The 25,810-nt window shown below is 51.4% G+C and overlaps 1 protein-coding gene across 12 annotated transcripts in view; it reads right to left on the reverse strand.

Annotated features, from left to right (window-relative positions):
* MEGF11 (multiple EGF like domains 11) overlaps positions 1–25,810 on the reverse strand; it is a 439,586-nt gene that overhangs the window by 221,433 nt on the left and 192,343 nt on the right. For all 12 annotated transcript variants that reach the window (XM_073801157.1, XM_033851846.2, XM_073801152.1 and 9 more), the window contains 3 exons: positions 18,976–19,081; positions 14,174–14,275; positions 10,052–10,152 (listed from right to left, as the gene is read on the reverse strand). In XM_073801157.1, coding sequence (XP_073657258.1) covers positions 10,052–10,152; positions 14,174–14,275; positions 18,976–19,081 — 309 coding nt within the window. The remainder of the gene's footprint in view (positions 1–10,051; positions 10,153–14,173; positions 14,276–18,975; positions 19,082–25,810) is intronic.

The raw sequence follows: 25,810 nt of genomic DNA on the forward strand, positions 1-25,810 counted from the left end.
GAGGGTCCAGTCCGGCCCAGCCCCTTCTCCCGCCACGTTTTCACCTGTGCTCCTGCTGGAAGTGTCCTGATCCTGTCTGCTCTTCCATCTTTGCTCAGCCTGTCCCCTCTGCCAGAGAATGCCCTCCCTCACAAAAATAATACGAACAGCAGCAGCTAACATGTACCGAGCTCTTATTCTGTGCTGGGCTCTGGCCTAAATGCTTTCTTTGCGGTAACTCATTTAATCCTCATGGCAGCCCAAAGAGGTAGGTACTTAACACAGCCCTAGCTTATTTTACAGATGAGAAAACCAAGGGAGAGAGAGGTGAAATAACAGTCTCAGCGTCGCACAGAAGGAGTGGCTTCAAAACTCAGGCTCTTAACGGTTGCCCATCTCTTGTCCTCCGGCCAAGTTCCTACTCATCTCTCAGGCTCAGCTCAAAACTGACTTCCTCCGAAGAGTCTTCTTTGATCCCCCTGGCCTTGGATTCCCCAGACAGAACTGGTTGCTTCTCCCTAAGACGTCTCTCAGTATTTGCGGTACGAGTCTATTTCATTCATTCAGTCTCTCACTTGTTCAATGATCATTCAGCAATAAGTACCAGGCCCTGGGTATACCCCATGTAGAAGACAGGATTCCTCTGCTTCAGGAACTCACTTCTGAGTGGGAGAGAGGGACAGGCAGCATCACAACCAGTGGAACAGAGTGACAGAGGGGACCCAGGGGCTGTGAGCTCAGAGCACATGGAACCAACTGCCACGTGGCTCCCAAACTTCCCACACTGCCAGGTGGTGCCCTGGAGTGAAACACAAGGAATCCAAAACAGGTGCTAATAGGAGGGGTGTCCACAGAACCCACTGGGCCTTGGGGGTGCCTGGACCATGAATTTACTCATTCAACAATTATTTATTGAGGGCCTGAAAAGTACTCACAAGTGAACAAGAGCAAGTCTTTGGTCCTTCTTTCTCACTGTACGTGAATTTATTAGTCGCAGCGTTAAGTGTCAGTACTTTATATGTTTGGTCAGTGTGAATCAGCCGCTCTGGGCATCCTAAATCAGTGCCCTAAGCCCACAGACGGGCGACGAGATGGCGGTGGCTGCACCAGCTTTGGCTACTCTGCGAGGACCTGCCGGGGCAGCTAGGCACCTATTCCTTCCCCACCACCAGCCTGGACACACCCTCTGTGTCCTTGCCTGCTTATTTGAAGGGTGCTTATTATACTGTGCTGAAATCTTTTAAAAGTTAAAGATGGTATTATATATATACGTCTACTATATGTATATATACACACATACATATATATAAACCCATTTTTCCCACTAGACCACATGCTTCTTATTCGTCTCTCTATTCCCAGGATTCCGTAGTGCCTTCAAGGCACAGGTATCTAATAAATGTTGATAGATAGCTGGACAAATGGAAGGATGAATGTTGTTCTAGGTAGCAAAGCTCAGTGCCAGGAGTTGGTGACCCAAGGGAGTGGCATCAGCACTGTTTCTGGTGACGGCAGCTGGCAGGATTCCCTAGGGAGCCTCTTAGAGGGTCAGCAGAGAATTATTTTACCTAGCAGCTACGTGTTTCACACAGGACCCACAGCTCTGTGTACACATGTGCACACGCACGCGCACGCACACACACACACGCAGCAATCCCTAGGACTCACTACCCTGATCCTGGCACCTATCAGACTCACCTTAGCAAAATTTCAAAATCAAACCGGTTTGCCCTCAGTTCCTTCCTCTCCCTATAAACCTCTCCACCTCCCCTCTTATTTCACCCCCCCTTTCCTCTCCTGGCCACAGGTCTCTCCTGCCGAGAGAAAATCCACTGAAGGGGGGGAAAGTACAGGATTGCAAGTTGATCTCAATTCCTGAGCTGCACCTGTCCAGGTGGACGCATCACTTAGCCTCACCCAGCTGCAGTTTCCTCTGCTGTACAGTGTGGTAACAGTAATACTCTCTTCTCCAGCCTGTGAAGACCAAGTGATACACTGTATGGGAAATGCTGGGTAAACCACCAGAAGTTACACTATTGTTTTATTATGTTGTTGGAAGTTAGCAGTCAGTCCAAGAGAGCACTGAATTAAATGTCAGAGGGTCTGGTTATAAGTCTCCCCACTCCACCACTCGCTATACACCAGGGGCAGTTCCAGTGACAAGGTAAAAAGTGCTAATGTAGGCACCCCTGCTACAAAAATGCCTCCCAAGCAAAATTAAAATAGTTTTAAAAATACACACCTGAACTCTAATAAGAGAAAGGTAAATCCCTAAGTGTGAGAAAAAGGTGCGGGTAGTTTATAGCAGTCGCAGAAGGTCAGGTGCTGAAGCTAAGGTAGCCCAGGGAACGTCAGCCCTGGCTAGCTGCTACCCCTAGTCTTCAGCCCAGGCTGGGAGCCTGGGGGTTAACACCCACATGGGCAGACTGGGCCTTGGGACTTGCCAGCTCCATAGAGGGGATGCTTGAAGATGCTGCCTAACCAGCCTAAGAATAAACAGGGATTCTGGATGAGGAAAAATGTCTCCCACAGGAAACAAAAAACAGGAGCGGGGAATAGGGAGTGACTGCTTAATGGATACGGGGTTTCCTTTAGGGGTGACGAAAATGTTTTAGAACTAGAAAGAGCTGGTGGTTGCACAACATTGTGAATGCACTAAATGCCGTTGAATTGAATATTTCTAAATGGTTTATATTGTTATGTGAATTTCACATCAATTTTTTTTTAAAGGGAAAACCCCTAAGCCTTCACCGCACACATCATGGAATCTCAAACCAAATTATCAATGCAAAAACTGGTCACGAGCCAGTGAAAAACATCAGAGTGCTTAATAAGAAAATGCAAAACTAATGTGTAGGGCTCTTGCACAACCTGGGACATGGCGGAGGGGCAAAAAGGCTAAAGAGTTCATAGCAAAAAAAAAAAAGAAGAGAAAAAAAAATTACAACCTATATGAAGAAACAATCCATGGTCAGGGAGAATCAGCTGTCTCCAAAAACAGGAGAACTGATACTCCAGAACTTGATCCAACAGAACTAATTGCTCAGGATAGAATTATCTGAAGAGACTACAAAAGGAATATGTTTAAAATAATTAAAGCAATAAAAGAAGGATTAGAATACGTAATGAAAGAATAGGACACCATGGGAAAGAAACATGCAGATTTGAAAAGGAAACAAGAGAACCAGAAATGAAACATGTCATCATTGGAATTAAGACCTCAAAAGACAGGTTAATTAGCAGAGCAAAAGGATTTGAAACAAATGGATATGAGGAAAATGTCCAAGATACGGTCTGGAGAGATTAAAGAGATGAAAAATTAGAGCTTAGGAGAGATAGAGGAGGCAGCAGTGAGAGAGCCCAACAGTTTGGCGCTCCAATAGGAGAGAATTGGGAGAATGAAGGAAAGGAGATATTTGAAGAGATATGCCTGAGAATTTTCCAGAACTGATAAAGGAGATGTATCCTTAGCTTGAAGAAGATGTATACCTCTGGGGAGCCAACAGTATGAATAAAAATAACCCCACACCCAGACACATCCTAGGGAAACCGCAGAGCACTGCAATGACAAAGTCCAGAACACAACGGAAAAACATTCTCAAACTGCTGAAGGAGAATGACTGAAAACCTCGAATTCCATCAGCAGCTAAACCACCAACCAAGCATGAGAGCAAAATAAAGGCATCTTCAGACAAGTAAAGCATTTAAGAGTTGATCACGTCATAGACCCTTCTGGAAAGAGCCACTGAAAAAAGACCCTTCGGGCTTCCCTGGTGGCGCAGTGGTTGAGCGTCCGCCTGCCGATGCAGAGCACACGGGGTCGTGCCCCGGTCCGGGAAGATCCCACATGCCGCGGAGCGGCTGGGCCCGTGAGCCATGGCCGCTGAGCCTGCGCGTCCGGAGCCTGTGCTCCGCAACGGGAGAGGCCACAACAGTGAGGGGCCCGCGTACCGCAAAAAAAAAAAGACCCTTCAAGAACAATGAAGCCAAACCAAGAAGGGAGAAGTGAGAGGCAAGAGGTGGGAGCAAAGAAACCAGTCAACGTGAGTTACATTTCCATTTAGATGACAGTCACCGTACAAAACAACTGCAACAGTAAAGCCGGGGCACCTAAATCCCAAAATGGCGCGAGGCACTTACTGGAGTTAAGTTTTACGCACCCCTCAGGTTCCTGTGGTGCAGCCAATCTCCCAGATCTTCTGCTGTGGCTCCCTGCCCCTCAGCCACCATCACACGGACGGACAACCCAACTAGGTACCCAAGTACGCTGAGCACTCTCCCGGGCCACAGCTCGGCCCAGCAGCCACATACCTGGAGTTTCTGGCTAATCCCTCAGCTTCTGGATGTGGATGAAAACCACATGGCCCCCGGGTGGGCTCCGGCATTCCCAGCAGCCACTGAAAGGGCTAGACTACATGGTCTGGAAGTCGGGGGGGAGTTACTGCTCCACGGGGGAAGACTCTGACCAAGGGGAAATAAGAGACAGGGAGGTTGTGTAGAGAAATTCCCCCTCCTTGCTGACTACTCTGAGACGCGCTCTCTTCCTGTTACCCATCAGGAGAAGCCCTGAATACCAAGGGGATGCACCTGTGAAGAACCCGCTGGGCTCTTTGCAATTGACCGGAAGCTGAGGTCAGCACAGCAGCCATGACTTAGCATAACGAAGACCAGTGGTTTTCAAAGTGTGGGTCCCATTCCAGTAGCACCAGCATCACCTGGGAACCTGTTAGAAATTCAAATTCCCCAGCTCCACCCGAAACCTTCTGAATTTGAGACTCGGAGCCTGGGGCCCAGGAGTCTGCACGGTAACAAGTCTTCCAGGTGATTCTGAGATTAGGTTATCAGGTGTTCAATAACGTATTTGCATGAACGGTGCATTGTAATTACTGTGGCATCTATGGCACCTGTGATAAACATTAATCCCACTCACTAAATATCTCTGGCCCTCTGCCTTCAACACCCGCCAGAGCCCTCTACTCCCTGCCCAGCCAACCAGCAACACTGCTCCATCAGCCTGGGTCCTGGGGTGACACTGACAAAAAGCAGACCCCGGCTGGCCCACAATGGACAAGTAATATGAACAAGAAATAAAATCTTATTGTTTTAAGCCACTGGGATTTGGGTGTTGTTTATCACCGCAGCATAACCCAGCTCATCCAGTCTGACATGGGCCAATATTTTCAAAGAACAGAGCTTCCCGAAATGCTCACCGCCCTATCTCGCAAGCAAAGAGAAAGAAGGAAATGTGTTGTACCCACTGATCTTCAGGAAACGTTTGATGCTTGGGCAACCAAGAGCGGCCAGGACTCAGCTGTCTCTGTAGATAATGGGAGGGGACGGGCAGCTCTGGTGCAGACGGTTCTAGAAGGGCTGCCAAGGGCTCTGGGATGAGGGCGGCAGTTCTGGGTCAGAGGAAATGGTACAAAGAGGAGGAAAAATAGGCCACCCTGCATCTGTACCAAGCTTTACGCTTTCCAGGACACTCTCACTCATTGTTTCATCTTTCCTCCTTCCATGCACAGGGATGAGCCATCCTATGCCACAGTGGGTCCAGAGAGGCAAAGGGACTTGCCCAAGATTGCACAGCAAACTGGTGGCAGAGTCAACCAAGGTTTTCACTCCCAGGCAAGCGTCCTCCTAGCACCTGCCAAGAAACAGTCTCCAGGAAGGTGGTTTTGGAGGGAGGTCGATGTCCCCCCCGTCCCTTCTCAGAGCACAGGTGACGCTCCTGTACAGGGTCCTGAGGACTCTGGCATCAAATGGGTTCTCACCAGGTTCTTGTGAACTTGGAGGTTTCTGGCCTCCAAGGGGTGGAGAGGGAGGAATGGAGGTTCAGGGGCTACAGGGCAGCAGCTCACGAGTGCTCCTAGCACCCTGGGCACCATCCTTCACCCTCTCACTACCATTTCTCCCTCTCACAAGTTCCCAGACCCTGGGGTCTCCCCTGTCTCGTAGAGAGACAACAAAGCTCGTGGGGGACTGGCTGGTTCCCTCTCCCTTTCCTCCCATCACAATGAGCAGGACAGAGTCCTGGTAACGGCTGACACTCACCTGTTACGGGTTGAATTGTGTCCCCCTAAAATACATACGCTGAAGTCCTAACTCCCGGCAACACAGAATGAGACCTTATTTGGAGATGGGGGTCTCACAGAGGTAACCAAGTTAAAATGGGGTCATCAGGCTGGGCCCTAATCCAATATGACTAGTGTCCTTATAAAAGGGGAAATTTAGAGACAGACATTCACAGGGAGAAAGCCATGTGAAGAAGAGAGCTATGGGGCCACAAGCCAGAAGCTAGGAGAGGGGCTTGGAAAAGATCTTCCCTCCCATATGGTCCCTCAGAAGGAACCAACCCTGCTGACACCCTGATTGTGGACTTCTAACCTCCAGAACGGGGAGACAATAAACTCCTGCTGTTTAAGCCACCTAGGCTGTGATGCTCTGTAACTCTTTACCCTGTAACTTCCTGATCCTATTCCATGTTCCCCTTTCTTCCTAAAATCACCTCCACTGACATCCCTCTCTGCACTGCATCCCCTCAGTGTCAATCAGCACATGACTTACAGTGCCCTAGCACCGAGCTGGTACCCAGGAAGATGTAGAAATGAATTTGAAGTAGAGACAGTTGGAGGCATCAAAGAATCTAGACCGAGTGTGTGGCCCCAGATTCAAGTCCTAGCCCTGCCACTGTTGTGCTTTGGGAACCTGGGAGAAGCCCCTTCCTCACTCTGGACGTCAGTGTCTCACCTGTACTGTGATAAGGTTGAATTAAATGATCTGAGTTTCCTTCCGGCTGTGAAATTCTGCAGTTCTCGGTCAAGATAATACGTGTTTGCGATCATTTTTGTACTCTTCCCTAGAAGTTTTTTTTTTTTTTTTTTTTGCGGTACGCGGGCCTCTCACTGTTGTGGCCTCTCCCGTTGTGGAGCGCAGGCTCCGGACGCGCAGGCTCAGCGGCCATGGCTCTCGGGCCCAGCCGCTCTGTGGCATGTGGGATCTTCCCGGACCGGGGCACGACCCCGTGTCCCCTGCATCGGCAGGCGGACTCTCAACCACTGCGCCACCAGGGAAGCCCTTCCCTAGAAGTTTATTCTTGTAACCTCACCCTAGGGTCCACTTGCTTCATGAACCTCTTTCCTCACTCCCATGACCACCTAGACTCTGACTAGTCCCTACCCATTTCCCTTGATCAGGCCCCATCAGTTAACATGCTTGCAAAGCAGAATGAGAAGGCATTTAATAAATACTGGGTTGAAACACCCTTCAAGGGCTTCCTCTTCTGTCTGTAGCGGATTTCTCCTTAACACTCAGCAAGAGGGCGTGGCTAAAAGACAGCCCCTCCTCTTTAGTCCTTTATACACCCTACTTTATAGAGCTGCCTGTCAAAGCACCGACAATACCCTGTTGCACGTATTCGTGAACCAGACCACCTCCTCCCACCAGGTAGCAGGCTCCCCAAGGCAGGAACCGTCTCTCTTTTGCATCTACGTTCCCCAGCATTTGCATAATAGGAAGCAACAAATATAAATGGAGTGGATAAACATGGGCATATGGCAGAAGCTCTTCACCATGGGTTGGAGGACCCTTAAGGGTTTCAAGGGATCCATGAACCCACTGAAATTGTGTGCAAAGGACTGTGTGTACGTGTAGGTTTTTCTATGTCGTGCGCATTTTCCCATGGAGAGGGTCCGTGGAGCCCTGAGAAATTAAAAGAAAAGCCAAGGCTGAAAAGATGTTAAGACCCAAAGCCATGAAGCAGGGAGGTGACATTTATTAAGCCCCTACCCTGTGCTGTGCCTGGTGGTGTAGGTGTTACTATTCCTACTTTGCATGAATGGAAACTGACGTTCTGAGAGGTGACATCTTGGTTCATGAAGAGAGAAGTAGCCCGTCCAGGGTGGTTCAGAGCAGACTCTGGAGCCACGAGCCTAGGTTCAAATCCCAATACTATCACTTTCTAGTTCTGTGATCTTGGTCAAGTTACTTAAGTTGCTCTGCGACTCAGTTTCCCCATCTGTAAAATGGGAGAAATGAGGGTACCTACCCCAGAGGGCTGTTGTGAGGAGTTGATGTGTTAATGTATGTAAAGTGATCAGAATGGTGCCTGGCATGGGGTGTGTACCCTGAAGGCGATGACGAGGAGGGTAAAGAGGCAGATGCTGGGACTGGCAGAGCTGAGCTGCAAACCCAGGCCTTGCCCTTCAGTGCCATTACTGCCAGCACCCAGCATGCCACAACGCCCCATCTCGCTGCTGAAACTCTCCTGTGCCCTCCTAGGAAAAGCCTTCAGACCTGAAAGTGGCTTTTCTAGCTTGGCTCCCTGGAGGTGGGCAGGTCTGTGACACCAGTTCGGCAGGCAGTCCCTGGCCGTTACAGAAGGAGTATGTGGGAGGTTATAAGCGACCTTTCCCAGCCAGCAAGACTGAGCCTGTACAATCAGGACACTCTGCTTCTGCTCTGCTCTTCATTTTCCAAGAGCTTCACCAACATCCACGAATAGAAATTAGAAAGGGGATGCGCTCATCCATTCCTGGAGCCCCACGCTGACGTCCAAAATCCCTTTGTCATTTCCCTGAGTCCATCGCTGCGCCCTGAGCTCCAAAGGGCCACTCACAGCCATCCTGCTCAGGCTTTATGAATCCCGTGTCCCACCCCACACCTGACTTTCACTCTGCTTCGAGCAGACAGAGCAGCAGCAGTAAAGCCTTCAACCTGATCTCACTTCTACACCTGGGCCCCCCAGTAACCCCATCCCAGGTGAAGTGTCAGCCACGGCCTTGTTCCAGCCCAGTCTTCTGCCCTGCTCCTGGGAAACAGCCTTTTGGGGTTTGCTTTGGGTGAGTATCTTTGTATCTTTCCTGTGAAACCATCACTATTGCACTTATTCTCGAGAGCACTTTTCATTTATTCCTGTAATGCAATTAGAATCGAGTTTCTTTAGCATTAGGGGAGATGTAACGTCAGTAGGGGAAAACTGTCATTTCATTCCCAACGTCGATATGCCCGCTCTGCCCAAATTCTCTCTCTGGTGCTAGCTTGCTCTACCCTCCCGAATGGCAAGGAGAATACTAAAAAGGAGATTCACTCTCCAAATCTGCCTCCACAGGAAGAGGCAGAAGCTCTGGGGCTGGATTCTCCTCTCAGTCATTAAACGGGGGCTCCTAGCTACTCTGACACTCTCCTGCAGTTGAGGGAACCCCTAATGCCCAATGGAAAGCTTCACACTGGCCCCGTCTACTGTTCAATGGTGAGTGGGAAAGAGTCCTCTAGACTCTGACAACAGGGCCCTACAATCATCCTCCCAGAGAGGTTGAGTGACTTGCCCAAAGTAACATGCCTGGGAAGATGGGACCAGAACCCAGATCTGCAGGCTCCTGGGTGTCTCCTACTGCATGACAATGCCCTCCACCCAGAGGGCCTGTGGCTGCCAGAAACTTAGCCCTTATCTCCCTGGGGGCACTAAGGCTTCAGTTTTCTGTAGACAAACAGGGGAAGAGATGACATGAATCTTTTATGCACCCACCTTTTCTTCAGTGTCTCCCAGTCCTTTTTGGAAATCCTCTCATTTACTGGAACCAGTTCCTTGTGAGCTTACTCTTGCCATCCTCCTTCTAGGTGCTACGATCTTGCTATCCAATGATCCCACCTTCCCTGCTTCCTCTCTTCCATCCTTCCATCCTTCCATCCATCCATCCATCCACCCATCTATCCATGCATCCATTTATTTATTCACCTCTTCCTTCTTGAGCACCTCAGCTCTGCGCCAGGCGCTCAGCACTTCTTCCCCATTGCTCCTCAGAGCACCCACTCCAGAAGAATCCACTTCTCTCCTGACACCATCAAAGCCTAGAACTGATGTGCTAACGTGCACCCTCTTAGGAGGTTAATCTGATAGACAAATCTGTGCTAATGCGTTTGCACCAGACCCATTATCCCCTCAGAACCGGCAGCAGGCAATGATTTCTGGAGCCCTCAGGTCAGCTGAGGCCTGCTGCCCAGGGCCTGGATAACAGGCCTACCTCCCTTTCCCTTGTTCCCCTTCCCTCCCCTCCCCATTGCAGCCCCCACATACGTATGCAGAAGTCTCCGCTTTCGTAGTAGCCAGGACAGCACTGGGACCTCCGCCGGTACATGGTCCGGAGCCCACGCCGATACGCTGTCTTATAACTAATCCTACGGCACAGGAAAGAAAGCCACTTGAAAGTATTGAAAATCAATCACTCCTGTTAGAATGATATTCGTGTTAAACTATATCAAGGATGCCATTCAATCATTACTTTAAAATGCATGGCGGCTTCGAATATGATAGAACACAATAAAGAAAAATCGATGGTGGGATCTGGGCCATTGCGATGCAGAATGTATCGCTGACAGGGCGGCAGCATTTGCTACACCTGCTGCCTTCTCTCCAATCCCTTCAGAGCGATACTTAGAAGCGCTGCAGAAAATACTTTCTGGACAGTAACTGGGGACTTCTGAAAACCTCCAGACCCAGGGCTGGAGCAGCCCATGGGGTGACCTTGATAGGAATTGGGCCCTGAGAGTTTCTATGCCAACTGCCACCACCCCAACCATGATTGCTCATGGCCCTGTGGGGACTGGTCTACCCAGTTGGAGAACTGAAGCCAAGTCAGCAAAAGGACCCTCTGAGTCTGACTAGGTCCCAGACAGTAGATTAATCTCCCTCCCACCAAAAATAACACCCCCTGGGAAAGAGCTTTGCATGCCATCTTGGGAAGGCTCAGAACCAGCTCTGCAGAGGAAGAAGCTAATATCCAGAGAGCAGAAGCTCTGGACGGGGAGTCAGAGACCTGGGTTCCAGTTCTTATGCTGACCTGAGTGTTGAGACGTGGTCCTGTGCCACAGAGATTTATAGGCAAAATCACTCAGTCCCTATCTGAGGCAGGTAGCATTATTACGCCCCCTTTATTTCTTTCTTAGAGTTTTTATTCTTATTTTGTTTTATGTACTCTCCCCCTTTGTTTTCTGGATGAGAAAACTGGGAAGTTAAATCACTTGTTCGAGGTCACACAGCTAATAAGTTTCAGAGGCAGAATTCAAACGCAAGTCACTCTAATTTCAAAGCCACTGGGCTTAACCTACTGCCCTGTGCCAGTTCCCAAGGGGTGGCTTTCTGGGCTAATGGGATGGCCATCATGAAGCAGTAGGACAAGGGAATGAATGGTGTGAGGACAGAGTCCTAAGGAGGGAGTCAGAATTGGGTACTGACAGGCAAAGCCCCTTCCTCACACATAAGGTCAAAATGGAGGGGATTTGAAGTGGCCATTGAAGACCAGAGACAGCAAGTAACTTCCCAAGGTCAAGGTGTAACTTGGACTCAACCCAAGTCCTCGGGCCTTGAAGCCAGAGCTCTTTCACTTCCCCACCAGCACCCCAGAGGAGCCTGCCCTGTGGACCCCTCGTTGGGGGGCAGAGCCACGAGGTCCAGTCACTGGAGATGCCTATAGCCTGCTTTCCATGGAGGGTCAGCCCAACTTGGGCAGGGAGTCCTACAGCACAGGCTGGGCCAGCCCTACCAGTGCTTACAGCCCTCGCTTTATGACAAATGACAGTGCAGGACTCCAGGGAAATCTGTGATATTTGGGAATGTCACAAACTAAGGTCATTCTACTTTGTCAAAAATCCATAAGGGAAGGTAAGTAAGCCAGCCTCTAAGTGAAGCTACTTCCCCGGTACAGGAAGGCAGCTCCCGGCAATTTCAGTTGTATAAGCCTCCGAGATAAAGAATGACTCAGGGTTGACTAAGAAGTCACTCAATCCATGCCTCCCACCAAACAGAGTCATCCCCAAGCGCTTCCAGTGGAGAGGTGGTCTCAGAAGCGTTAAAGCCTCCCTAGAGAAAGATGTCCCCCACTGCTTCTGGCTGGCTCCTTTCCTCTGGAAAGAGAGGGAAGGGGCCAGGGACCAGGCTGCCATCAGAAGGATGCTGCGTTCCAACAAGCCATTCCACACTGAAGGAGGCTGATGGTGCTGCTGTCAGTGTGCTCACGCTGGGTCACCAGGAAAGCTGCAAAGCCACTCAGTAAGTCAGCAAAATACTTCATGTTCCAGGAATGCAGCCTGTTTTAATAAGCAGCCACTCACTTACCCTTCCCCAGTGATGACGGACGGCAGCGCCAGCCTCCGAGTACCCAGCAAAGCCACTCCTCAGAGCAAACTTGGCTCCGGCACAGGGCCTGACAGTCATGGAGGGAGCAGGACTTTTCTTTCTGCCTCTGCCTTTGACCAGGGCCACAGGCAGCTAACTCACTTGGTCAACTAGGGGAGGTTAAGGGGATGCAGTAATGGCTGAGTCATTCCTATCAGATCAACCCTCCTGCAAACAACTCTGCAATCTGGGTGAAATATAAAAGACAACTACCTGAAAAGCACTAGAGAGAGAACAAAGGCAGATGCTGGAGGGAAGTAGACACTTCGAAGAAGGGAATGACACCAGGAAAGGTGAGCCCAAGGGCAGGCCCCAGTCAATAATATTCCAGATGGCTAAAATTCAGATAGAGGACACACGGCCTTACTGGTCTGAAGAACCACAGGACAAGCTGAGGGTAGACCCAGCAACTAGAAAGTGACAGGAGAAACCCTAGAAAGGAGAGAGCCACAAGGAGGAAGCCCCATATTCTTTGTAAAATCTCTGCCCAAACTTCTGCCCCCTGAATTACACGTGTACAGGGCAGGTTCCAAGCAGTCCAGCAAAGGCTGAAAATATGAACTTTCAGAGTTTGGAAAACTGAGTTTAACCAAGTTAATTGGCTGCTTAAACAAACAAGCAAACAACAACAAATCTGGAGGAACACAAGAGAATTCAGTCTCTACAGTCTCTGCTGTTCATAACGCCCAGAATACAATTCAAAATTACCAGACACATTAAAGAAACTAGAAGATTGTACCTCTGTAAGAAGCAGTCAAGGAAGACCAACCCTGAGATGACCCACATGTTGGAATTGGCAGACAAGGATTTTAAAGCAGCTATTATATCTATGCTCAGTGTTTCACAACAAGTTACTAGCAAAACCCGCAAAGAAAACCAGGACTTTGGCCTTCCAGCATAGAGCAAGTTTCCCCATCCACATTTCTGTCCACCATGATTCCTGCATAACCTCGAAGAGTGACCAGGCCCACAAAGAGGAAGCAAAAATATCTGGAAACATCACAGAGGCTCAGAAACTACGCAACGGGCCTACCAGGTAGCCTCTCTCTCACTCCCTCACTGACCCTTCATCTGCTGAATTTTCACCCCTCAAATAACAAAGCTACCTTGCCTGTATCTAATACCTCACTTTTCCCCACTTTCCCCTGCTCTTTTCACAGTATTTGCACATCCCTGACCCTGCAGGTAGGTAGGGCGAGGATCATTACACGTTTGATGAGTATACAGGGAGTCCCAAAATAGAGTGACTTGCGCAGGGTCATCCAAGAAAACATGTTTTCTCTTCCTTCCTCTCCTGTCTCCCTGGTGCCATGAGGGCATGGCATGATTTCCAGGAGGACTGCAGACAAGGAGGCAGAATTCCCACGTGCAGTCGTTCAGATGGAGTGCTTCCCATGGGCAGCCTGGCCAAGGCGCCAAGAGGTGCTGGTCTATAGCCTGCACCCTGTTCTCCAAGCCGGGTACGCTGCACGGGGCTACATGTGCTCTGACGGGGGCCCTCTGAGGTTGGATCTCCCCCAGAAGCAGACCCTGAGGCAAGGATTCAAAAGCAAGTAGCTTATCTGGGAGATGATCCTAAGAAGCACTGGGAGGGGTGTAGTAAAATGAGACAGGAAAGTAAAGGCAGCCAATTCAGGGTATACTTTTGAGCAGCTTCCCGCTGTGGGTGACTGAGGTTCCATCCCACTGGGGACCACAGATATGTGCAGAACACGCCTCAGAGCTGGGTAAGGAACTTCTTACCCTAAGGGTAAGGAAGCTAGCGTATTCTTCCACTAACTCCCCATCTGTCATTGGGTGAGGGATGCCCTCCAAGGGCAGTAATTCTCTAGCACTTCTAGCCTGCCCTGCCCATAAGCCGCTCTGACTATAAAGAAGCCCTCAGCAGAGCCTCTCCCGTGAGTACCAAGGGTGGGTACCAAGGGGATGCAGGCGGTGCACTGACTCCATCTGCTAGGGGGGCAGGAAGGTGAGCCTGAGGGCCTGCCTCTTTCCCCCCACTCACCATCTGAGAGAGGTACTCACCGATGCCTGGTACACTTGAACCAGTTGAGGATGTCTGTGCATCGCGTGTAGTAGATCTGATCAAAGGGGTGTGCGTACGATTCCTGGACGGTCACGGCATAGCTGAGAACCAGACAGGAGATGGAAGCTGTGGTCAGCCCTTGGGAGGCAGAGCTGATATTCAGGATGGGGTCTCCCTCCCCAGGGCAGCCAGGCCCCACAGCCAAGTGTCCAGGGGCTCCAACCCCCCCACCCCAACCCCACTCTCCTCCTCCTGCCCTGGGTACTCTCCGCATTCAAACCTCCCTGACTCCAGGCTAGATCCAGGGCACACCCCTTACTGTCCTGTGGCCCAGCTCGCTTTCCGAAGTTCTGGTTCATTTGTTCATTTAACAGAGAATGAATAAAGGAGGGTTTCCATTTATTCTATGTGGCTCTGGAAGGCCCAAAGCTAGTATGTTTTAAAATACTTAACGTTTGCTCAGATCGTTATGGTCTTCAGAGCACATGCATGGAAGCTGATCTTTGCAGCAACTCTATGAAATAAGTGGCCCCATTTTACAGATGAAGAAATGAAGGCCTAGAGGCAGCTTGTCCAGGCCACACAGCTGGTACCAATAACTGTTAATATTTGAACGCCCTGTGTTAAATGTTTTAAGCCCTCTTAATCCTCACACAATCTTTTTTTTTTAATTTCTCATTATTATTTTTTGGCTGCGTTTGATCTTCATTGCTGCACGTGGGCTTTTCTCTAGTTGTGGCGAGCAGGGGCTACTCTTTGTTGCAGTGCGCAGGCTTCTCATCGTGGTGGCTTCTCTTGTTGCGGAGCACAGGCTCTAGGCAACCTGGCTTCAGTAGTTGTGGCTCACGGGCTCAGTAGTTGTGGTTCACGGGCTTTAGAGCGCAGGCTCAGTAGTTGCGGCGGGCGGGCTTAGTGGCTCCACGGCGTGTGGGATCTTCCTGGACCAGGGCTCGAACCCGTGTCCCCTGCATTGGCAGGTGGATTCTTAACCACTGCGCCACCAGGGAAGTCCCCTCACGCAATCTTATAAGGTAGGTGGTGGCACTGTTATCCTCATTTTACAGATGAGGGAACTGAGCATCAGAGACGTTAAGTGACTTCCCCAAGGTCACCCATTACCCTCTGCTTTGTTATGTCTCTAGTATAGCTGGGGATGCAACGAGGACATGCCCCTGGACCTCCTGATTGAAGTGGTATCTTGTTACCTGCCTGTTAACTGTAAACCTGGACCAGGGGGTAGAAGCCACAGGGAAGCAGCTCCCAGCTTTATCAAAATAAGCCTTTCCACCTGCCCGTGCTGGCAGGAGAGGTATGCAAAGGCAGTCAGGCCAGGGTGTAAAGTGAGGACTCACACTTCCTATGCAGGCTGGGAGAGGACCTCTGCTGAGATTTTAGGGATTAATTTTTATGTCAGTTGGTATTATTCAGTGTTTTTCCCCAGAAGGCTCACTCACTTGGTCCAGATGGCCAGGTCCAGGCTATAAAAGCCCGTCTGCTTTGCCTGAGAAAACTGTCGGTTTACTTGCAGGGGGGCTGGGGCAGGCCAGCCCCCCGAGTGGGTCTCTATCAGGCTCTCTGCTGCCAGAAATGTCAAAGGTCTAGAATTCAGAAAGAGGAAGCCAGGAGCAGTCAGCAATGCACATGTACTCAGGGTGGTGGGAAATTCTGTTTCTCTGAAGCACGGAGGATGTGCGAAGGGTCCTTGCTGAGCCTCTACCAGCCGGCACATCAGAGATGTGCGTCAGAGGCACATGTCTATGCAGACATGGCCTGAACCCATTTCATCTCCAGGCTTGGAGAAACTGAGCTCGACACCCGCCCCTGGCGTCCCAAAGCCCCTTCCAACTCTGAAAATCTATGACCCTGGGCTCCTGCATCTCTACTGAGTCTCTCACTTAGAGGCAGGCTAAGAGTACAGGGGCTCTGGGTCAAGTTTGAACCCTGTCACTTGTTAGCAGCCTGTCCTTAGATATAATACTTAGCTGGTATAAGCTTCCATTTCCTTACCTGTAAACCTATGATAACTATCACCAGGGACTTCATATCATTATTGCAAGGATTAGGATGGCAGTGATAGCGTCTGTCTCTCAGAGTGGTGGGAAGGTAAAGCAAGATAACACAGGTACAATGCTCAACACAAGATAATACACATAAAATGCTTAACAGGTACACTGTCAGTGTCTAATAGATGCTGGCCATCATCATTATATGACTGGCAGTGACACATCTCCTTGCCAGGCACCGAGGGATAGTTCCTCCCTGACCATGATACGGGATGGGGAGAAAGACCACACACAGACCAGACTCCCTGCCTTTGTTAAGCACCTGGGGGAATCAGGCACCCCTTGTAGCACAGACAGGGACAGTGGGTGCTCAGAGAAAGGGCAACAGCCCAACAGAGACGGTGGGGAGGGTGTCATGGGGAACAGATCCAGCTCTGCAGGGGTGCCCTGAGCCCAGCGAGTCAGGCAACCAGAACTTGAACCAACTCCAAGTCCCCGGGTGCAGCGTGTGCCCCTGGGTTCATAGCTGGGTGGTTTAACACGCTCATTTGCCAACATGCTAACGAGGGGCCAGATTAATCTTGTAAAGCTGGGCTTTGCTAGCCAGGGGAGGTCTTTCTGCTGGGTTTTATGGTGGAGGGGCGTAATTAACGAGGAGCCATCCAGAAGCACTAATCCAGCTGGGAAATTCTCCCTAAGCGGTCTCCGGGGACCAGGGTGTGTTTCTGGAACGACACAGACTAGACTCATCTGCGTGTAGATGGCAATGGAGCTCAGCTGGAAGAGCCAAGAAGGAGGAGGCGCCTGGTGGCACAGGGCATCACACAAGACCTCCTCCCTAGGGGCAGGAGGAGCCCCAGACCTCCTCTTAGCTGCTGGAATCTCTCCTTGTCCTCCCATCAAAGCAGTAACTCCAGCTGATAGCCCGAACAGCCTGAAACGCCGGCTCAGTGCAGGTTCGGATCAGAATATTTCCACATTCCAAATGTATTCATGTCGGGCAGGTTTAGAAAATTAGTGAGTTTGGTTTAAGTTTGAACTGATCCACTGGTGCAAATGGCGCTCAGAGAAAAGGGAAGTCAGGGTGGGCCCTACCATCAGGGAAGGCTTCCTGGAGGAGAGGTTGGAGGCACTGGGAAAGGCAGAGGTGAGCAGACGGGAAGGAGGCGTTCCAGAAGCCGGGATACAGCACAGACTTCGGCACGAAGCAACGGAGTCCCAGCTGGGAAAGGTGGATGAGACGAGGATTGCTGAGACTGAAGTCTGCAAACCAAAGACTCATGTGGGAGTCACCTGCTTTCTCCCTCACCCACTGGGAAATAAAGGTTTACATTCACCAAAACTAGAAGAGGTAAGGGGCCTGGATCACCACAGAATCATGTGGAAAGCTTATGAAAACTGCATATGCCTAGGCTCTACCCCAGACCTACGGAATCAGAGTCTCTGCGGAGAGGACCCAAGAGAATCTGCTTTTCACCAGCACTTCAGGGTGCCTGATGTGCAGTAAAGTCTGTGATAACTGTTCCTGCAAAGCTGGAGTTGTCAACAAGGAAGACAATAATTGAGCTTCATGGTCCGCAAAGCCCTTTCATGAAACTGGTGCCTTGATCATCCAACAAGCCTGTGAGGCAGGGGTAACGATTCTCCCCACTTTACAGAGGCAGAGGTAGGCTCCGAGTGGTTCAGAGACATCCCCAAAGTCACAGGGCTAACAGACGGAAAACTCCAGACTGGTGTGAACCAAGGTCTCATCACTGATCTCGTGTTCTTCCCACTTCACCGAAAAGGAGCACGCTGGTGGCAACGCTGCCTTCCGCTCCAGCCTCAACTCTGTCGGGACCCCTCATGGAGCACGCGGTCACTGGAGACCACGCTGGTGTGGGCACCATCCCTCTGCCTCCCAGCCAGTCCCGCCAGGCCCTGGGTGAGGGGACTTTCCCTGCCGTGGGGCTGGGGCATTCACCCTCACAGGCATGGAGCACGGCCCTCCCCACTCACCTGCCCTCCTCCACCATCCGCTTCCCCCATCGGGCGCTCATCTTAATTTTATTTATTTGATTTATTAACATCTAAGTGACAGAGTCATCCTGGTCAGCATGGTCAATCAATTCCAGGGTATAATTTGGTTTTTCCTGATTGGGTCTCTGGTCACTGTCTTTCCGCTCACCAAAATCGATACTTTCACCTTGTGCTTCAAAGTCAGGCCATCTGCAGAGCCCCGGCCTGTTCCCCCTGGACCTAGTGCCGCAGCCAGAATGCAGCTGCCCTTCCCCTGTCAGCCCTCTCTAACCCCACCAGATCAGAAGCAGCAGGGCCCCCTCACCTACCCTGCTCGGGGCAGGCTGCCGGCTGCCCTGCACATCTGAGCTGCTGCATCATTGCCAGTCCTGGGAGACCAGGAAGGCATCGTGGCACTGGAGCACAACTCATCTGGACCCCAGTCTCTCACTGCACCCCGCCTGTCTGGGGATGGGCACTGAGCCTCTCTGGGCCTCTACTTCCTCATCTGTAAAATGGCTGTAAGTGCAAATGCAGGGAGGAATACTGTCAACTACCAGACCGCATCATTCACGTTGCCTGTCACTCAACGCCCCCACCCTGACCCCCAGAGCACTGAGTCTCAGACAGAATCTACACAGCTTTGGCCCACCTTTCAGCATCTGTGCTGTGTCCCCAGCTGGACTGCAGGCCCTTGGTGGACAGCTTCCGTACCTCCTGCCTCTGCTTTTGTCCCAACAGTGCCAAGCCCAGGGTGAGGCCCCGAGGGAGTGCCTGGCTGTCCAAGAACCGCATCTTACCTCTCCCAGTGGCTGCACACGTTGGGGTCCTCGGGGTTGAGGGAGAGGACGGTTTGCAGGAGGCAGCAGACAAGGAGCCCTGCCACCGAGAGCGCCATCCTGGGCCCTGCGCGGGAGAACAGAGGAGGCAGCGTCATTAATCAGACCGTCTTCCCAGGCATCTGTTTGGGGCCATGACTCCTCGCGTGAGGCGGCGGAAGGGGCTCGCTAAGCTGCGAAGTTTCCCATCGTCATCGTGTAACGAGCAGCTGATATTTCACACTTGCAGGCTTTGACTAACACCGTAACACTTCACCACTTCTGAGTAACCGGGCAGTGGGAAGGCTGAGTCAGGGAAACACTGAAATTTTAGGCCAGAGCTTCTGAAAGTTTTTTTGGTTCATGGACTTTGAGAATCTAATGAAAGTTACAGACCTTCTCCCCCACAAAATGCACACACGCACGATACTTGGCTGTGATTTCAGGGTGCCCTCAGGCCCCTGAGCCCATCCTTGGACCAAGAACCCCTGATCTTCTACCTTAAGGACAACACCCTCCCCCTGTCCCTTCTCCCTCATGTGCTTTGCCCATTCACTTCCTCTCTCTACTCCCTCCTTCAATGAAGACAGAGAAAAAAGGTGTCTGGTATGGCCCTGGGGACAGGTAAGCTGAGAAAACCCTTCTTAGCAGCTCTGGTCCAACAAGCCACCCAGAAGGCTGGTCCTTGCTTTTCTTGTTCCCATGGGCTATCAGCCACTGACACCCAGGGTGATGCTTCTCTGCACGTCATACCAAACCGGGGGCGAAGGGCTTGGATAGCCTGGTAAGGGGCTTTGAGGAATCAGCTTGTAGAGTCTGATCCTGGCCCCTGAAGTGACAGCCCGAGTCAGGGGTTAAGTGGGCCTCCACAGCTACCAAGCCCCTTGGTCCTTGAATTGAGGATTCCCCAACCAAGGGCTCCTCATAGAGGCAGAGAACCATTAAGGTGGGAGCGGCTGAAATGACCTCCGAGACTCCGTCCTGTCCGGGACTCCGTGGTCCTACAGCCTTAGAGAACTGCCCAAGGGTTCCCACCTGGTGAGGGTGCAGGGGGCCCCAGAGCCACCCCCAGGGGCCCTACAATTCACGTGTGCTGAAACATCAGCTACAGACTGAACAAACACTATGACTCAGAAAGATAGCACTATATTTCCCGTGTTCACAGATGCGATCGTGATTTGCTTAAAAGCTTTACTGAATTCAAAGGACCTTTTATTCTCAATCAGCCACATTAAAAAAAAGCAGCTTCTAACAACTGGGGGCAGGGATGGTATAGAAACTCTTTTGACATTGGAAAGGGGTCCCCAGGATTGAAACGGTTGAGGATTTCTAGTCCATTGACCTGGAGTTTACCGACGAGAAGCACCTTCTTGGAGACAAGGAAGCGTAACATGGATGTCGCACACGCCCCCATTTGTACTCCGAGGGAAGCTAAATGGAGCGCCTGCCTTTGTGAAAGGTTAAACTCTCCCCTCCCAGTCCCAATAATTTCCTTGTTAAACTCTTTCTCAGCAGCTCCTTCAAAGATAAACAAATTGTCACAAATTCTGTGTAACCATGGGGGTCCAAATGATGATTAATGAGGTTTTTCTGTCTGAGATCTGGAAATAATCTGGCTAAGTGGATTCTGAAAATCGGTTAAGAAAGAGAAAAGCAATTCTGGTGCTTCTGCACAATTTGCAGTCTGGGAGTTGCAAGCCACAGCCGCTCCTAACTCCCCCATACGCTCACCCCACCGGCCCCCAGGCCTCGGAGGCCCCACGAGCACCTGGACAGAGGGCGCCGCACTCACTGGACCCTACACAGCGCTAGGGCTGCCGGTCATTTCAACACATTCTCCTCAAAGAGAAGGCGAGACCTTCACCTTTGGGAGGGGCAAGAGCCTGCCCAAGACATGGCATTGAGTTTGGAGGATGGGCATCTTCTTCCAGGTGAGGGTTGGGCTGATCAGACATCAAATAAATCAAGTAACGAAATAAACGAAGGGACAGCAGCGCTGAAAGGCATAAAGTCTGAACGCAAACTGCAGAGAATGCCTCATCTTGATTCTCTCCACGGCCCTGTCTCGTTACTTTGGCCACTCCTGTAATCTCCAGCATTCTCCCGAGAGGACCCCCTGGCCACATCTTCAAACTTACGAAGCTTAGAATATCAAAGGGTGAGGCCACCTGGACTAGAGGAGACTGTGCCTCTGGCCCCTTTTAATCCTTGTGATGGAAGAGGGGTGGCAGATGGAGGTAACTAGGATCGCGGCTATAATTTGGGCGATCTGCTGAAATCTTTGTGAAAACCTTTCTCTCTGAGTCAGATCTGGACAGAACAGTTTGGCTGACTCCCACTGGGCGGTGAGATACCTGGGCACCAGGGCACAGAGAGGGTAACAGGTGTGTGGATAAGCATACAGGAGGTGGAAATGGATGCGGGAGCACAGGACACCGCCAGCCAGGTGGCATTTACACAGTCTGAGGCCTCACTCCTCCGTTACTGTGTGTGTGTCAAGGCTGCCGAGCAGGGAATGCTCCCCAGGACTCACCCCCAAGCCTCGATCAGCCCTGTCACCAGCATTCACAAAGTTCGCCATCTGAGGCCAAGTCCACCTCTGTGGTGGTGTGGTCGGGGGAGAAAGATGTCGGCCTGTGGGTGGAAGAGGTGACTCCCCTAGGACCCCCTCAGCCCTCAAAGTTTTTCTTTGAAGCGGCCAGTCTAAAAGATGCAACCTTATCACCCATCCCTCCTCCCCAGTCAGGCTGGCCCCATCTCCTGCTCTTTCTCTCTACCAAGCCTCGCTCACACGGCTCCCCTGCCCTCAATGCCCTTCTTCCTCAACTCTGCACATCCAGACACCTGCCACGCCAGGTCCAGCTCAGGCCCCAGCCCCGCTCCCCCCGCCGCTGCAGGGCTTGGCACCTACCGCAAGCCAGCACACTACACTCATGTAGCTTCCAGCCCGGCCAGCTGGTCCAGCGCTCATCACCTCCCATCTTGCCCTGACATCCTTCCCAGCAGATTGAATTCATCTTTCCGATGTGTCCGTAAATGCTTGGAGGCTGGGGTCAAGTCCTAGTCTGTTGCCAGTCAGTTCCTTTTGGGAACTGATCTTAGAAAATGTGTTTCTACTTGTCTCCGACACTTCACTGAGGTGGAGTGAAGAGCAGCCAGAAAGGAGCCGTCCCCACCTGGGGGCAACTCATAGTCATTAACTTTAATGGGGCTTCCCGGGCTCTCTCTCTCTGAGGACAGATCCCAAAGACATATACTTCTGAGATGACTGAGGGAAAATCAATCCCGCCGCGGTGCTTATTAGGCCGACTCTATTCGGAGTAACAGAGGTTAACACAGCAGTCACCATCTGACTTGGGGCATTAATAATTAAATAGGGCTTCCCTGGTGGCGCAGTGGTTGAGAGTCCGCCTGCGGATGCAGGGGACACGGGTTCGTGCCCCGGTCCGGGAAGATCCCACATGCCGCAGAGCGGCTGGGCCCGTGAGCCATGGCCGCTGAGCCTGCGGGTCCGGAGCCTGTGCTCCGCAACGGGAGAGGCCACAACAGAGAAAGGCCTGCGTACCGAAAAAAAATAAAATAATAATAATAATGAAATAAGAAAATGCCCTGGTTTCACTTCAGAGGAAGAGAGCATGTAAGTAGATCAGCCGGTTCCCTCCCCTCTGACCCACGCTCCTTGCATAGTAAGAAGCAGAGGAAGGGAGTGACATTCCAGAGGTGGAGAAATTTCTTTCCTGACTGGAGGTATGGCTGCTTTACACCTGCTGAACTGGAGGTGAGGCTCACACCTGCCCACAGGTGTAGTCATTCCGCACACCTGGCAGGGCCTGAACTAATCAAACTCCTGGAGCGCCACCTGCCCAGCCCTGGGCTGTGCTTCCAGGACACAAAGAAAGAACACGAGTCAGCTGCAGCCCATTTGCGGAGATGAAAGCAGCAAGCGGTTACGTCCCCCTGGAAGCCCATGGAAAACTTGGTGGAGGGGTGGGACTTAAGGCGCACAGAATACGCAAAGGGAGAGGGCAAATACACGGCATCCAGGGGAAGTACTGCATAAGCAAGCGACTGGAGGCAGGAACGTGCAGGTGGTGCTGGAGGGCCTAGGAGGGTGTGCCCTGCGGAGCAGAAGCGGGCAACATGGGAAACTTTGGGAGGCGTTTTCGAAAATTCTGTTCTATGAAGCGCTAGTCCCGGGAGATACTGATAAAAAATCTCCCAGACCAAGATTTCCCTGAGAGGCGACGTTCAGGAAATGCTGCACGCTACGGCCTCATCTTAAATATCCACACTGTATCTGAGCAGACCTTAGGCTCTGGGAAGACCCAGAGTAAAGAGACCTGTTTGTTTCACCCAGTCTTTCCCACAGAACTTTCTAGGGAGCTCTGTAGCAGCAGACTTCTTCAGGATACTGGTCTGGTAAACTCTGCTCCTCTCCATCAACGTCAAGTCTGGAGGAAGTCCTGGTCCTGCCAACCTGCATCCTTAGAGTTCGTATCCATTTGTTTACGCTAACACCCGAGGGCCTTCTGGGCCTGGCACCTGGTGTTAAAGGGACTCTGCCACTGGGTATTAAAGACACACTGACATCAGAGCAAAGGACCCCTCCTCCTAGCCTGGGCCTTCTGTCCTGGCCTGGGTCGGCCCTGCAGGCTGAGCAGACCTTACAGATGGCAGCATCCTCTGAAGGTCCTGCCTTCTGCTGGGGGCCCCGCCAGCACCAGCACCTGTAGAGTCCAGCTTGTCTCTCTGATGGCAACACACACCTGGCCAGACACCAGCTGCTCACATGAAGCAAGATGCATAAAACTGGGGCAGAGGGCAGACAGACAAACAGATGGCCTCTGCCCCAGGATCAGTCGTGATGACCTCATGGTGCATCTGTGCAAAAATCTCCCCCATCTGCTTCGCTTCCACCACCTGCCTAGTCCTCCTGACTGTGCCAAAAATCTTGGACACTGGAGCCTGGTCCGTGTGGCTGGAACCTGCTCTCTGTCCATCCCAGTCTCCTCTAGGGAGCCCTTCCTTCTCAACAACTTTGCATTGGCAGCAGGAGTGGTCAGGCACTATTTTGTGGGTCCTGGGAGGTTTCCAGTCACAACGCTGGGGATCGATTGGTAGTGGCTGCTTGGAATGCTCTCCTGAGGGGAACATGCCATGATTGATTAGTAATGCCTCTCGTGGGCACTGGATGGGAGAGGGACACACGGGTGCCATGCACTTGTCATCCCTGTCTTACATTGCTGAACGGTTGTTTTAACTTTGGAAAGCGCTCCTCTCCTATATGAACCACCTGGATGTGGCCTCAGCTCTTCCCTCTGGGCCTTAGATCCTGCCCATCATTTTCCTTCCCTTTGTACGACACCAGCAAAACACACTTCTCGAGGGCAGGGGTTTTGGTCTATTGTGTTCATTGACATCCCCAGAACCCAGACCATTGCCTGTACAGAGAGGGGGCTCAATCCATCTCTGTCGACTCCACAAATTGTTCACTCTACAGCCAACCACCCACCCCGACCTCTCAGCCGTCCCGAACCTCAGGATCACCCACAGGATTGCCTGTGTCTGTCTTGACAGAGGCCACCAAAGACCTGTCCTGAGAGCAGGTCTTACCGTATGGGGCACTCCACCCTGCACTGACCTTGCACCACAGAGACACCAATCTGTTGGCGATGGATACAGTGGGCACCGTGACACCCTGAGAGCGATTCAAAGACTCCTGCCTGGGCCACCCCGCCAACACCGGGGTATATCTGTTCCAGGAACCAGCACAAGGCGGGCATTGAAGCCCACTCAATAGCTCAAGCTGCAATGGGGGATGGACTGGTGTTCCGAGAGCCTCATGAAAAGGCGCATTCAGGCTCGGGAAGCAGACGAAGCAAACCCCAAACAGGCACTGATAAAGCAAACGTCTCACATTCCTCCCGGCATGCGGGTGTACAGAGAGAGATTTCTATCTTCTATTTATAGAATACATGCACACACACACACATACACACACACACACACACACACACTCCTCTGTTTTTTCCTGAATAAAACAAAAAAGCCAAGTTTGCACTCAATGGGGCAAATGCCAAGGTTATCATCCTGTCTAGTGGACCTTCCCCTTCATCTTCCCACTGTTCTCTCAGCTGGCTCCCAGTCCCCAAGCCCCTCTCTGTTTACTGGTCTTGCTGGGGGTCTGATTAGTGCCAGAGGAGAATAGAAGCAGCGATCAGCCCATAATTAAGAGGCTTCACCCTTCGCCTTGATCAAGCCTCCTGCCCTCCAGCAATCCCACCAGGGGCCGGGCTTATGTTGAATGCTTCCTAATCTCCCTGCACCTAAAAAAAAAAAAAAAAAAAAAAAGTTAAAAAAATAGATCCATAGCTCTCAATCTCCAAAAGAGTGATTCCCTGACCGCAGAAGCACAGCAGAAATTCCCAGCGTCAACACGGAGGCCCCGCCAGGTGCCTGCCCACTGGGATAAAACAGGGGATTGGAGTCACCTCCTGAGACATGGTAAACGTCCTCGTCCCCAGGCTCCACCAAACTGATAAATTCTGCTTTCTCCTTGGCCGGGAAAGCCTCAGGCTGCAAACCCTGAAAATGGTACCACGGAGGCCTGCAGTGCCCATGAATCAGGGTCAGAAGACCGTCCTGCCCCTGTGCCCTCAAGTCCTGCAGAGAACAAGTGGCCCTGACATTAGGCTCGGAGAGAAATCACAGCCTATCCCCAGGGCAGGGGAGCGGGGAGGGGGAGCGGACAGAGGTGTAGAAACCAACAAATTCATGAAGCACCCGCCTCCCTCCCCCATTATGTGCAACCCCTGGG

Source organism: Tursiops truncatus, chromosome 2, assembly GCF_011762595.2.
Source record: "Tursiops truncatus isolate mTurTru1 chromosome 2, mTurTru1.mat.Y, whole genome shotgun sequence".
NCBI classification, from domain to species: Eukaryota; Metazoa; Chordata; class Mammalia; order Artiodactyla; family Delphinidae; genus Tursiops; species Tursiops truncatus.